This window comes from Oryx dammah, unplaced genomic scaffold, assembly GCF_014754425.2.
Source record: "Oryx dammah isolate SB20612 unplaced genomic scaffold, SCBI_Odam_1.1 HiC_scaffold_19, whole genome shotgun sequence".
Classification (NCBI taxonomy): domain Eukaryota; kingdom Metazoa; phylum Chordata; class Mammalia; order Artiodactyla; family Bovidae; genus Oryx; species Oryx dammah.
Genome location: NW_024070203.1, coordinates 83,014,489 through 83,029,603, shown reverse-complemented (window position 1 = coordinate 83,029,603; position 15,115 = coordinate 83,014,489). Strand labels below are relative to the sequence as shown.

Genomic DNA, 15,115 nt, shown 5'->3' with positions numbered 1-15,115 from the left:
AGAAACGACTATAACAAGTTTCTAGATTATGTCTCTGCACTAGTGCCACCTGGGAAGCCCATAAACATCCCTATTAAATATTACTTTGTTAAAACTCTTATTTTTAACTTCTAAATTCTATAGTTTACAATGTGGCAGAACCAAACTCAATACTCTTGGATCGTGAAGCATGATATGATATGATAGAATTGTCACAACTATGAAGGATGGTCCTGGGTACTTCACTTAGTGATCTGATGCAGATTATATTGATTATGTTGAAATAATAGCCAGGAAGTTTACCACATACACAACAGCAAAATCATTATTTTTTAGAAAATCTATAAACTTTTTGTACTGATATAGAGACATCCCATGAAGGAATTTTCTCAATGTTAGCATATCACTTGGCTAAACAGAAAAAAGAACAAATAGTGCCAGTACAGTATCTTAAAGGGCTTAAATATTCCCTTCTACTTTTCACTTTCATGTCACACCCCTTCCTGATACTATTTTATGGAGAAACCATTTATTTGCACTTAATACAAATGTAGCTTTTCATATGCCACTTAATAAACTTTAAAAGACAATAAAATAATTTGGTTTATAATAAACATGTCATTTTTACCTGAATTTTGAAATTACAAGTGGATATTTTATATAGATTTTTTTAGCTTTATAATTACATTTTTTGGATCTGAAAACTATAAAAATAAATATTAATGAAAATCATGGGGTTGAAAGATTTAGTGTCAACTATTTTTGTAAGATTTTATTTCTAAATCTACTTTAATGAAAGCAAAACAAAACAAAAATTACTCTATCAATATAATGTCAAATTAAAGTGAATTTTTCTCTGTTGCAGTTGGAATACTTTGGCATCTCAAAAGGGCACGGCAGCATCAGACAGGTTTCATTTATTTTCTTGTATCCACAGCTGTGCTCCCAGACCCATCTGGTTACACAGCTACTAATTTTAAGAGGATGTAATAAACAAGTGACACACAACTGCAAACTCCATCTGTTCTGTATAGTGGACAACAAAACTGTTCAACAGCAGTCACCATTCACATTAGCTTAACACAAGAATAAAGTTTTTACTCTTGATTGGAGGCCATGATTCTCATTCTCACTAATAATCACCTCTAATTGCTGCTTTTCAACTCCTTCTTATCCTTTCAAGCAACATTGTTTCACCTTCATTGTACATTTTTAGAATATTCAGAGGCATAAAAAAGAGGTTTAAGGGTAGAAAGTAGAGAACATTCATAGAGTACAACTTCAGAGGATCTATTAATTCAATTAAGTCTATTCACTATACTACGTTGTGCAGGTGAGGCTCAAGAAGTATTCGATGAGGAGGTACAGCAAATCATTTTTGTCAAAATGTCCCTTTTCTGTTAAAGAGATTATTACTGTGGGGACTGCATGTTTGGAAGGTTAAAACTGTGGTGAAATTGGAAAACACTGCCTTCAGAATGCTGGTTATGCAAATCATAACTTATATACCTAAGACATTTATGACACTCCTTGCCCTTGGCCATTTTTAGCTTTAGATCAGAAATAACAAAAAAGAACAAAAATAATAATTCCAGGTGGCTCATGTTAGCAAGATCTGGTTGACATTTGAATATGTCATTTATATAACAGATAAATCAAATTTTGATCCTTATTATTTTCTTATTTTCTTAAATAAATTTAATAAACTACTTAAATAAAGATTACTTTTTCCCTTGTAAATACTAGGAAACAGGTATTTACATTCTAAAATTATTTTTTTACTAATTTGCAATTCTTGAAAAAAGCTTTCAAATTGAACAGCAACCAAACAGCAAATATTAGTCATGCAAATATTTTGTAGGTGGTACACTTTACTGGGTCATAAATTATTTTGTTTATATTGGTAAGAGACAGGAACCAAAAATAGCTTCACAATAGAAATTAATTCACATTTTGAAGCAGCCATATTCATGTCTTATTCTTAATCATTACTGTTCCTTGAATTTTTCTGTTGCTAAACATTCATTTATTAAAACGCACTGGAAGCCCCTGAGGGTAAGGTACCCTACTATGCAATTTTTATATCTCATATCCATGATTCCTCAATCAATTGATTTTAGATGCTACTGAAATCTGGAAGTGGTTTCTTATAAAAATTTCTCCAAAATAATTATGTCTTTTCTTTCCTTTCACAGGTTCTACAATATGGTAATACAATTTCTAATGAAGGATTGAGTCAGATTTATATAATTCATAAGTAAGGTATATATATATATATAATTATAGACTGCTTTGAAAACTTTACCGCAATAACATCCACAATACTATCTTCACAACAAAACTAAGAACGTTTTGTAATACGTAGTACAGTCACACAAGGCAGACTTAGTTGAAGTAGGGGATCTTTAGGCCAATGACAAGCATCCAAGGAAAGTCTTATTTATGCAAACCAGTAATAGCTAGTTCAAGCACATATTTATGTTAAGTGTTTTAATTGTATCATTGTATTATTTAACTCTCCCAACTATTCTGTGAGGTAAATGGCATAAAATCCATTTTACAAATGTGCTATCTTAGACTCTGCATCATTACAACAGTAAAGGAAAGAGGCAAGTGATTCTAGGCCTCTTTATTTTGTGTTCAATTTTATCATTGCTGTTATTTTTCTATTCCATGCAGTTGTTCATATTTTCTATACATTTACATTATTTGAAGAGCGTAACTATGATTCCCTCTAAAAATTAAGTAGTCAAGTGATAAAAGATAACATTACAGTCATCCTGTATTAACTAGGTAAGAGTCAGATATGTCTGATGTTCGTTAGTTCTTAGTTGCTTCTCTGACATTATCGGTATGGATAAAATCACTCACCAGGGAAATTAAATAGCATTAAATGGCAATCCTGAAAGAAACTTCGTTATTTAAAACACTATGCTAAAAATGACAAGGCAATCAAAGTTTGACAGGGCAAGCTAATTAGTTCGCTAGATTTGAAATGTAAAACACCTCCATGGTTCTGATTCTAAAAAGTTTCCTATCATTTTAATGGGCATTTCACATAAATTTTCAAGCAAAGTAAATGATGTTTAAGGCTAAGATTTTTGTTTTTCACAGGTTTACAAATCAAAATGGTATGCTAGTTTATTAAAAAGGAGCTACGTTTTTGAGGTCAAAAATTTTTCTGTACGTGCTTTAAATCATAAATGAAATGTAAGAACAATTTTTTTTCTCATAAGAGATAAATTTTACATTGTTTTGAAAAAATACATTAAATGACTGCACTGTAAAGTAGACTTATACTAGAAACATGGTTATCTCCTCCGAGTAAAACCATAGCAAAACTTATACAAGCAAATGAAAAAGGAAGTGTATAGGAAAGTGGTATACATCAATAAATGCACGGCGGCACTGGTTTTCAAATTCTAACTTATAGTTTCTTATTATATTGTGCCGCAAGTAGAGTGTGCTACCCCGATATTTTTCTGACAAAACAAAAGCAAAGTACTGTATTGTGAAAGGTAAAAGTAAATGACACATTGCTTTCCTGGAAAATGACAAGACAATGCTCTCCCTACAAAAGACAATCATCAGGTAACTAACTGCAAAATAAGGAAATAAGCACTGGTTTTAGAAAGTTCGCATCACAGAAATAATTTTAAAGATGAATGAAATTTCATGTGAAATTAGAAGAAAACTTCAAAAGATTAATCGTCTCTCTTTTAAACAAAAAGGTAATTCACTATTTTTTTTTTTCTTCATTAAAAACCGACACACAGAACTAACTGAGGAGGCTATTGTGAAAACATACCACAGCAAACGGCAATGCTTGATCAAAATCAGCAATCAGGAGTAAAAAGAAGGCAGTGTTTTGTGATCATAATAGCAAATTCTGGAAGACAACCAAATATATCATCTGGCAGTTCAACAGCTGTTGCAGCTTGGTAGTAATACCTTGGCATTTGCTATAAGCCATAACTTAGAAAAATTGATTTTTCATCTGCCAGATAAAAACCAAAATCTCCTTTTAACATTTTCATACTTAAATAAAATATATGTACTAGCCACTTTAATTTTACACATTTGACACTGGAGCCACCAAAATAATTTTTCTATTTATAGTTTAATTTTACTCTAAATATTTGGCAGAGTTGACATGAGTAATAAGGTAAATGTAATTTTGTTGAACTTCATTGTGATAGCACATTGGATTATCTGTTAACCTCATTCTCAATAGCTTTTATCCTTCTTAAGCAGTAAAAACACTGGTTTTTTAAAAGAACATCGTCTGGGAACATCATTAGAATTTCATCATCGAGAGTACTGACAACTAAACTAATACATGAAGTGATCTAAGTATATACAATTATAATTAAAATATAAACAACCATAAAGTGAAATTTTTTGCAAATGAGAAAAGTTTTTGATCCAGGCCACATATATCACTGAACTGAAACAGAAGCTACAGAACTTAAAAGTTGCAACTTTAAGGGTAACTGGTTCTCTTAAGTGATATATAAAGTTGCAACTTTAAGTGTAACTGGTTCTCTTAAGTGATATTGGGTCTTAATCTAAGACCTGATAAAATCTTAGAATGGGAAGGATGTTTCTCATTAAGTAAATTCTTTTCAAAAGCCTCTAATTCTGGCATTTGACTTAGATTTTGAAACGTCAAAAAACATTTAGAATTCAACATTTATGCAATCCATTTTAGAAAATGAAGTGGCAGGCAATATATCAAATTTTAAAGTTATCAAATATAGGTACCTTTATGCCAATTGCTGTTTTCTTTGCTTCTGCTTTTAATTTAGTTGCTCGTAAAATAGGTTTGGTTTTTTTATAATCCTGTTTACCTAAAAAGAAATAATTTCAGACAATGAGCTATAATTCAAGTGTAATAGCCATCTGAAATGTCAAAGAACTTTTAAATAGAGTAAATCTGGAACACAAAGTTGCAAAGTAACTCCCAGTTACAGACACCATAAACTGGTCACCCTAAAAGGTTAACTTTTCTTTCTCCTACTTTTTCAGGAAGAAGACTTGACAGACATATTCAGTTTCCTGTGAAGTGAACATTAACAAAGATTTAAAAGAAAAAAATTCCTTTAGAGAATAAGATGTTTAAAGCAAAGAGCATCTGCAACATTTGGAGACAAATTTGGAAATAAATGAATATACATAAGATCCCATTAAACAGGTAAGGTTAACTGTCTTCATCCTGGAGAGGGGCATGGCAACCTACTCCAGAATTGTTGCCTGGAGAATGCCCAAGGACAGAGGAGCCTGGAGGCTGCAGTCCATGGAGTCACAAAGAGTTGGAGACAACTGAAGTGACAGCCTGCAGGGAAACAATTTTGTCTTGGTAACTGAAGAGTAACAGTTTATTAGAAATTTTATTATGGATATATCAAATATTCAATAATCAATTTGAGAAATATTCTCAAGCTTTCTCTAGGTAAGATATTGAAGACTGATCTGTAAATAATTAATTTTCAATTCATTAGAAAAAAATATTTACTTCTGTTTGTTATCAATGGAGGACAGAATAATATGGCTTGATAAATGATGCAGGGTAGCTATACTGAACGGAGAAGGCAATGGCACCCCACTCCAGTGCTCTTGCCTGGAAAATCCCATGGACGGAGGAGCCTGGTAGACTGCAGTCCATGGGGTCGCTAAGAGTCTGGCATGACTGAGCGACTTCACTTTCACTTTTCACTTTCTTGCATTGGAGAAGGAAATGGCAACCCACTCCAGTGTTCTTGCCTGGAGAATCCCAGGGACAGGGGAGCCTGGTGGGCTGCCGTCTATGGGGTCGCACAGAGTCGGACACGACTGAAGCAACTTAGCAGCAGCAGCAGCAGCAGCAGCTATATTGAAATATTAGTTTCAATCTTCTTTTCCAAATTTAACAACCAGAAATGAACGAAATTGAGTTAGAGTCACAAAATTTGCTTTTCTCTGCGTACCATCTGGTGACCCCACTAATGAGTAACAAAAGAGCTATTACACAGCCTGTGAGGAAAATAGATTTAACAACAATAACAACAACAAAAACACTGACTAGAATAATATACATTTTTTTGTTAACCAAACTCTTAGCTAAGAATTGATTCAAATGAGTGTCAAATATAAGCATACGTCATTCTGAGTGGGAATTAACATGTGACCAAATAATCTCTTTGCGTATTTTATATTCTCTTATTTGGCCACACTGAAGTAAACCTGAAAGCAGTTTATCTAAAGTATATCATCAAAGTGTAATGTGCAATATATTTCTTAACGTGTTTGCTAATGATTCAAGAGTATCTTTAAAATTCTATTGGATTTTTAGAATTAGAAATGGCAGGGAGAAGTGAAACAAATAGATTGGAATAATGAAGAAATGCCATATTTGTGTTTGTTAGACACATAAAAATGTTTGTTTGGCTGAAGAATTATGTTTTTATTAAAGAAGAATGTATGCAATTTCCTTAACTGCACTCATTCTGGATCTATGAGCATGCAGAAGTCTAATAAATATTATTTGATGGTAGAGCTTAATAATCCAGAAATGAGCCAATTGTAAGAATGTATATCAAATGATCTAAATTTAAATTACACAATGAATAAAATACAGAAAAATATTACTCTGACCCATTTTAAATTAGCAACATTTAATTTTGCTGAAAAAAAACCTTGACAAGTGTTCACTCTGATTTCACATTCTCAATGGTCAAACTATTCATGTCATTATTCCTGCTGAGATATCAACAGTTCAGAACAATGAAACTGGTAACACATCAAATGTCTCCACTCACGGTTACAAAGCAAATTTCTAATGAGAATCTAAAGAGAAATTTCATTATTATGTATATGAATCCAAGGAGTCATTTCTTATATTATCTTATATATGCCCTATAATAAACTCTGGGTGCAAGAGGGACAAAATAAATAAACAAAAAAGAATTATCTTAACCCATTTGCTTTTCATAGACATACAGTATTTTGGATGATGTGTCTGTCATAAAATAGATACAAAAATGCCTAAAAGAGTCAATGTTAAAGTGGGATTTTATCATTCTATTTCACTTGCCGTTGGCTAAATAATGCATTCTATTTCAATTCAACTCCTATAATCTCTTAAAGAATAATATTTATAGATTTATATTAATGTTGATACAAACATTTCAAGCTATATTAATAAAAAAGTTTTAAAAATTATTGCACACCTCATACTTCAAAAAGTGCACCTGTCATTAATGTAGCATTCTCTTTGCCGACGATGATATCCAAAAGTATATACTGCAAAATGTGGTTTCATTCTACTAAGGGAAAACATTTACAGGGACATCTGCTAAGTTCTTTGTAACTAAAACCAGATCTTTCCTTTATACCCAATGAGAATTTTAACATTTTAATTTTTTATGGTTTCAAAAAATACCTATGCCCACATGATCATAAAAATATAAAAAAGAAGCTCTTGACTTTACTTACTTACACCTAGGAAAAAACACTTATATAATCTAGATTTTATATGTAGGCAATTCTGAAATCCAATTGGATCTGATTCTATCAGTAACACAATAATCACAGTAGCAATTTAGCAACTGCTCATTATATTTTATATGAGAGAAATTCGAGCCTATGAAGCTAATACAGGGACTCAATCATCTCATTTTTTTCCCCTCATTTTCACTATTCATTACATTTCCGTATTTGAATTTCCCATGATATAGTTTAAGTAGCAAATTTTTCTCCCCCAACAAAAGCATCTCCTTAATTTCTGATGGACTGATTTATGCCTTTCTCCAATATAAGCCTATTATTTCATTTTATCTTTAAATTATCATAAAGTCAACATTTTTTTCTTTTGGTGTACAGTTATATCAATTTTAATGCTTATATACAGATTCATGTAATTACTACTACAGTCTGGATATAGAAAGTTTATTTTGGGTTGGCCAAAACCTTCATCTGTATTTTTCTATGACATCTTACAGAATCTCTGGCACTATCCTTCTACACTCAACCTCCCTCCGACCCGTAATTCCTGGCAACCACTGATCTATTGTCTATTTCTCTAGCTTTGTCTTTTCAATAATGTGGCAATAATGTGACAAGGGGTTTTTTTTATTCAGCATAAGTTCAGTTCAGTTTCTCAGTCATGTCCGATTCTCTGCGACCCCATGGACTGCAGCATGCCAGGCTCCCCTGTCCATCACTTACTCCTGGAGCTTACTCAAACTCATGTCCACCTAGTTGGTGATGCCATCCAACCATCTCATCCTCTGTCATCCTCTTCTCCTCCTGCCTTCACCCTTCCCAGCATTAGAGTCTTCCTAATGAGTCATTCTTCTCATCAGGTGGCCCAAGTATTGGAGTTTCAGGTTCGGCATTAGTCCTTCCAATGAATATTCAGGACTGATTTCCTTTAAAATTGACTGGTTTTATTTCCTTGCAGTCCAAGGTACTCTCAAGAGTCTTCTGAAAACCAGAGTTCAAAAGCATCAATTCTTAAGTGCTCAGCATTCTTTATGGTCCAACTTGCACATTCATGCAAGACTAGTGGAAAAGCTATGGCTTTGACTAGACTGATCTTTGTTGGCAAAGTCAAGCCTCTGCTTTTAAATATGCTGTCTAGGTTGGTCATAGCTTTTCTTCCAAGGAGCAAGCATCTTTTAATTTCATGGCTGCAGTGATTCTGGACCCAAAGAAAATAAAGTTTTTCACTGTTTCCATTGTTTCCCCATCTATTTTCCATGAAGTGATGGGACCAGATGCCATGATCTTAGATTTCTGAATGTTGACTTTTAAGCCAGCTTTTTTACTCTCCTCTTTCACTTTCATCAAAAGGCTCTTTAGTTCTTCTTCACTTTCTGCCTTAAGGGTGGTGTCATCTGCATATCTGAGGTTATTGTTATTTCTCCCAGCAACCTTGATTCCAGCTTGTGCTTCATCCAGCCCAGTGTTTCTCATGATATACTCTGCATAGAAGTTAAATAAGCAGGGTGACAATATACAGTCTTAACATACTCCTTTCCTGATTTGGAACCAGTCTGTTCCATGTCCAGTTCTAACTGTTGCTTCCTGACCTGCATACAGATTTCTCAAGAGGCAGGTCAGGTGGTCTGGTATTCCCATCTCTTTCAGAGTTTTCCACAGTTTATTGTGATACACACAGTCAAAGGCTTTGGCATAGTCAATAAAGAAGAAATAGATGTTTTTCTGGAACTCTCTTGCTTTTTCCATGATCCAACGGCTGTTGCCAATCTGATCTCTGGTTCCTCTGCCTTTTCTAAAACCAGATTGAACTCTGGAACTTCACAATTCTTGTACTGCTGAAGCCTGGCTTGGAGAATTTTGAGTATTATTTTGCTAGCATGTGAGATGAGTGCAATTGTGCGGTAGTTTGAGCATTCTTTTGCATTGCCTTTCTTTGGGATTGGAATGAAAACTGACCTTTTCCAGTCCTGAGTTTTCCAAATTTGCTGGCATATTGAGCACAGCACTTTCAAAGCATCATCTTTTAGGATTTGAAATAGCTCAACTGGAATTCCATCACCTCCACTAGTTTTGTTCATAGTGATGCTTCCTAAGGTCCACCTGACTTCATATTCCAGGATGTCTGGCTCTAGGTAAGTGATCATATTTACCTTTTTAAAAAATTGCCAAATCATCTGGTGTTGTTGCATTTGCACCAGCAACAAATTAGAGTTCTGATAGTTTTTCATCACCACTAGCACTTGGTATTATTTTATCTAGGTTATCTAATTTTTCAGTGTATAATTGTCCACGCTGCTGCTGCTGCTAAGTTGCATGAGTTGTGTCTGACTCTATGAGACCCCACAGACGGCAGCCCACCAGGCTCCCCTGTCCCTGGGATTTTCCAGGCAAGAACACTGGAGTGGGTTGCCATTTCCTTCTCCAATGCAAGAAAGTGAAAAGTGAAAGTGAAGTCGCTCAGTTGTGTCCGACTCATAGGGGCCGCATGGACTGCAGCCTACCAGGCTCCTCCATCCATGAGATTTTCCAGGCAAGAGTACCGGAGTGTGTGGCTATTGCCTTCTCCATAACGGTCCATAGTATTCCCTTATTAAAGTGAAAGTCACTCACTTGTGTCTGACTCTTTGTGACCCCACGGACTATATAGACCATGGTATTTCCAGGCTAGAATACTGGAATGGGTAGCCTTTCCCTTCTCTTCAAGCTTGTTGGGGAGCTTCCCAACCCAGGAATTGAACTGGGGTCTCCTGCATTTGCAGGTGGATTCTTTACCAACTGAACTATCAGGGAAGCCCATATTTGCTTATAATCCATGGTATATTTGTAAGATTGATATTATACTGGTTTATTACTGGTATTAGTACTATTTTTCTTTTTTCCTCCCTTATATAGTCTAACTAAAGAGTTTTCAATTTCATCTGTCTTTCTAAATAACAAGATTTAGGTTTTATTGATTTCTTTCTACTGATTTTCTTTTTGGTATTATATTTCCACTCTAATCTTTCTTATTTCCTTCCTTCACATTGCTTTGAGTTCAGTTTGCTCTTCTTTTTCTATTTTTGTAGATAGAGATAAAGGTTATTATTTTAAATCTTTTCTATTAATAAAGTCATTAACAGGTATAAATTTACATCTAAATACTGCTTTATCAGCATCTCATAAGTCAGAAAGGAGAAGAAAATATTATATACAAAAACACTTGTAGATATATTTACCTATGCAGTCACTTTTATTGATGTTAGCTTATTTTTTCTTTGTGGATTCTAATTACTGTCTTATGTATTTTGACTTCAGCCTACAGAACCTCCTTGAGTGTTTCTCGTAGGGCAAGTGTGCTACTGATGGGTTTTCTGGGTTTGTTTATCCAAGAACACATTAATTTCTCCCTTTTTTAAAGGATAGCTTTGCTTGGTACTGAATTCTTGATTCGCACTCCTTTGCTTTCATCACATCAATTCACTCTTTATGTCTGACTCTGAACAACTTTATTATCATGTGGTCAGGTGTGGATCTCTTTCAGTTTATCTTACTCAAAATTTTGTGAGGTTCTTGAATATACAAATTAAAGTTTTTCATATCAGAGAAGGTTTTGGACATTATTTTTTCAAATATTATTTTTGACCCTCTCTCTTCTTCCTCTTATTCTAGAACTATTATTATGCATAGACTTGTAGGCTAGATAGAGTCCTGCAGGTATCTATGGCTCTGTTCCTATTTACATCTTTTTCATTATTTTTATGTAATGTTTTTCAGACTGGATAATCTCAATAACTTCTCTTCATGTTCCCTGTTTCTCCTATAAGGTTAAACTTACTGTGAAGCTCTTTAAATGAAATATTATTATATTTTTTCAACTTTAGAATTTCTATTTCCTTCTATACACAATTTACATTTCTATAATATTACTTTGCCAACAAAGGTCCGTCTAGTCAAGGCTGTGGTTTTTCCAGTGGTCATGTATGGATGTGAGAATTGGACTGTCAAGAAAGCTGAGCGCTGAAGAATTGATGCTTTTGAACTGTGGTGTTGGAGAAGACTCTTGAGAGTCCCTTGGACTTCAAGGAGATCTAACCAGTCCATTCTAAAGGAGATCAGCCCTGGGTGTTCTTTGGAAGGAATGATGCTAAAGCTGAAACTCCAGTACTTTGGCCACCTCATGCAAAGAGTTGACTCTTTGGAAAAGACTCTGATGCTGGGGGGGATTAGGGGCAGGAGGAGAAAGGGACCACAGAGGATGAGATGGCTGGATGGCATCACTGACTCGATGGACGTGAGTTTGAGTGAACTCTGGGAGTTGGTGATGGACAGGGAGGCCTGGCCTGCTGCGATTCAAGGGGTCGCAAAGAGTCAGACATGACTGAGCGACTGAACTGAACTGAACTGAATATTATTCTCTATTTGTTGAGACATCATTCTCATATATCTTTAGACACGGTTTTCTTTAGTTTTTTGAACATATTTAAAATGACTGATTTAAAGTCTTTGTCTAGTAAGTCCAAAGTTTGAGCTTCTTTAGGGACAGTTTCTATCCTTTTTCTGTGCATGGATCATAATTTGCTAATTTTTTTGTTCATACTTTTTGTGGAAAACAGTTTTCTACAAAATAATGTTATGTGGCAACAGTTAAATAATGTAAAATGGCAACTCTGCAAAACAGATCTCCCCTGGAATTCATTGTTACTGGTCTCTGTTCTTCTTTTGTTGGTGTTAGTGTTTGCCTGTTTGTTTGTTTAGTGACTTTAATGGGCTAATTCTATAGAGTCTGTATTCTTTGTCATATGGAGTCACTTACCTTAATGTTCATCTAGAAACTGGATAGATATTATCTTAAATGTCTTGAACCAGTTTGTTGAAGAGATGTTTCATGCTTTAACAGGAGTTTATACTTCTGCCTTAGCCTTAACTTCCTGCTAGCTTCCTCAAGATCAGCAAGAAGTGAGAGTTTATAGCTTTCCCAGGTCTTTACCGGACATGGCATAGCCCTCCACAGGTTCATGACTTTCTAGATCCCAAAGAATCTATATCAGGGATTTTCAAAGACACTATGAACATCTCATTGCCCAGTCTAAAAAAAAAAAAATTATTTTTAGGTCAGCCTCATGCTAGTAATGCTGCCTCAGGCAGTTGTGATATTAAATGCTTCCCATGGATTGTATTTGCCAAATGCCATCAGGAAAGGACCCTTCACACAGAATGAGCTATAAGGCAGGTCAAATAAAGACAAGTTCTGAGAACGGGGATATTCAGTGAGTTGCTGGATGGGTCAAATAGTGACAGTTCTGAGAGGATGGGATTTGGGGTAGCCTGTGGTTACCTCTGAAGGCTAACCACCTTCTCCAGTGACTGCAGGCTGCTGTCATTCATGACTGTTTACAATTCCACCAACTGTGGATGAATTGTTGGAAAAGGAGAAAAGGAGGGTTCCCTTTTCTCCACATCCTCTCCAGGATTTATTGTCTGTAGATTTTTTGATTATGGCCACTCTAACCGGTCTGAGGTGATACCTCATTATAGTTTTGATATGCATTTCACTAATAATTAGTGATATTCAGCATCTTTTCATGTGTTTATTAGCCATCCGTTTGTCTAGAAAAACACACTTTTGAGGTCCTTATTTGCCATCCAAGAAGTGCTTCTCTTCCATCCTTTTACCTTTAATATCATTATGTTTGAAGTGAGTTTCTTATCTCCAGCCTATATTTAGGTCAGTTTATAAAATTTCAATCTGAAAATCCTCTGTCCTTTCATTGGTATGTTTAGACTATACATAGTTAATGAAGAGCTTCCCCAATGGCTCAGCAGTAAAGAATCTGCCTGCAATGCAGGAGACACAGGAGATACATATTCCATCCCTGGGCAGGAAGATCTCCTGGAGGAGGGAATGACAACTCACTCCAGTATTCTTGCCTGAAAAATCCCAAGGAGAGAGTAGCCCAGAGGGCAGGCCATGGGATTGCGAAGAGTCGGGCATGACTGAAGCGACTGAGCACGAGGGTGAGCATTTAATGAAACTATTGATGCATTTTTATTTAGGCCTACCATTTTATTTTTGTTTTCTTTTTTTTCCTTTGATTTCCTTCTGTTGGACTGCTCAAACCTTTTTTTAAATTATTTGAATATTTTTCAATATTACAATCAAATCATATGTTTTGTATTTTGAAATCTCTCTTAGAATAACGTTACAATACCCTCTTAGAGATTATAAATTATACCCTTAACTTTTAAGAGTCTAATTCAAATCAATATTTTATACAATTTCATATTTTAAACATATTCTATATCATTAAAAAATTTTAACATGCAATCCAATACATTCCACATTGTAATAAAATGTCAACAAGCAACATATTGCTTTGTAGTGCTACATTTATCAGTTGTTGCCCCTTTTGACTCTCCTGTGCCTATATTTTATTGTCTTGGACATATGTCATAGGTTAGGAAAGTTGTTTCCATCATATGTAAATGACTTTTAATAATTCAAGCCTTTAAATGTCTGCAAAGAGTCATACAAGTGAATATACTATTGTAGAACAGATGTATTTTCCTTAAAAATGCTAGGCAAGAGACTGGTGTCCCTGTTTGATGCATGCGCTTATTATAGCTTAACTGTTTTGCAGTAAAAAGTGAAAGGCACATGCATAGTTAGAAGGACTATTATACTTGGTTACTGAAATTTTATATTCGTGATAAAAACTACAAGTTGTCCTTAGATAATACTTGTGGTTTCATTCTGGAGTAAAATTTCTAACTACTCTTCTGTCAAGTGTTGTACTCAGTTTAGTTGAAGAATAGCTTTAGGTAGATCTGTACTGTTAAAAAGTTAAATTTTTCTCTGTGACGACCTTGAGGGGTGGGATCGGGTGGGAGGTGGAGGGAGGTTCAAGAGGGAGGCGACATATCTATACCTGTGGCTGATTCATGTTGATTGTTGGCAGAAACTGACACAATATGTAAAGCAATTATCCTCCAATTAAAAATAAATACTTGTTTTTTAAAGTTACATTATTATGTTAACTATTTATTTATATTAAAAGAATTTCCTTGATATAATAAAACAAACAAATGCAGGAATAAATGCAATGTTCAGGTTGATAAATGATGACAAATGCCACTCTTAATCCTCAATCTCAATTACCTTCATCAAAACAGCCATAACACTCTCTCTGATTTTCTCTAAAATAGCTACATATTAAAACTTAAACTTATGAGATTTATGTATACTAATGAAATGTCATCTTTGTATGTTTAAAATCAAGTTGCAAAATCAATATTCTAATAAAAATTCTGTGACGTGGAAAACAGTTTTTATGCCTTAGTAAGAATATAGATTCTATTATCCATTATGTATAATTCTTAAAAATAAATATTAATATATCTTTAGATGACTATATTATTAATATTGCCAATAAAAAAAGAAAACTCTGAAATTCTGACATTGAAAGTTAAAATTCCTTCGGTACTATGTGAAATAGAGTGTTTCTGTCAATATCTCATTAGAAAGTTTCTCCTTTTGTATGTAAAATCTAAGATAATTATTAGGAAAAAATTTAAAAAGCCTTCCCCAAATATGCGAATGATAAGTAATAGACCTGGTGCAATAAAACATTAAATTTCATGTTAATCACTGGACTTAGAGTAACTATATAAGGGAAAA

The 15,115-nt window shown here is 34.3% G+C and overlaps 1 protein-coding gene across 3 annotated transcripts in view; it reads right to left on the bottom strand.

Annotated features, from left to right (window-relative positions):
• The window catches only part of TRIQK (triple QxxK/R motif containing), a 108,068-nt gene that overhangs the window by 8,131 nt on the left and 84,822 nt on the right, over positions 1-15,115 (bottom strand). For all 3 annotated transcript variants that reach the window (XM_040261093.1, XM_040261094.1, XM_040261095.1), the window contains one exon: positions 4,744-4,829. In XM_040261093.1, the coding sequence (XP_040117027.1) occupies positions 4,744-4,829 (86 nt within the window). The remainder of the gene's footprint in view (positions 1-4,743; positions 4,830-15,115) is intronic.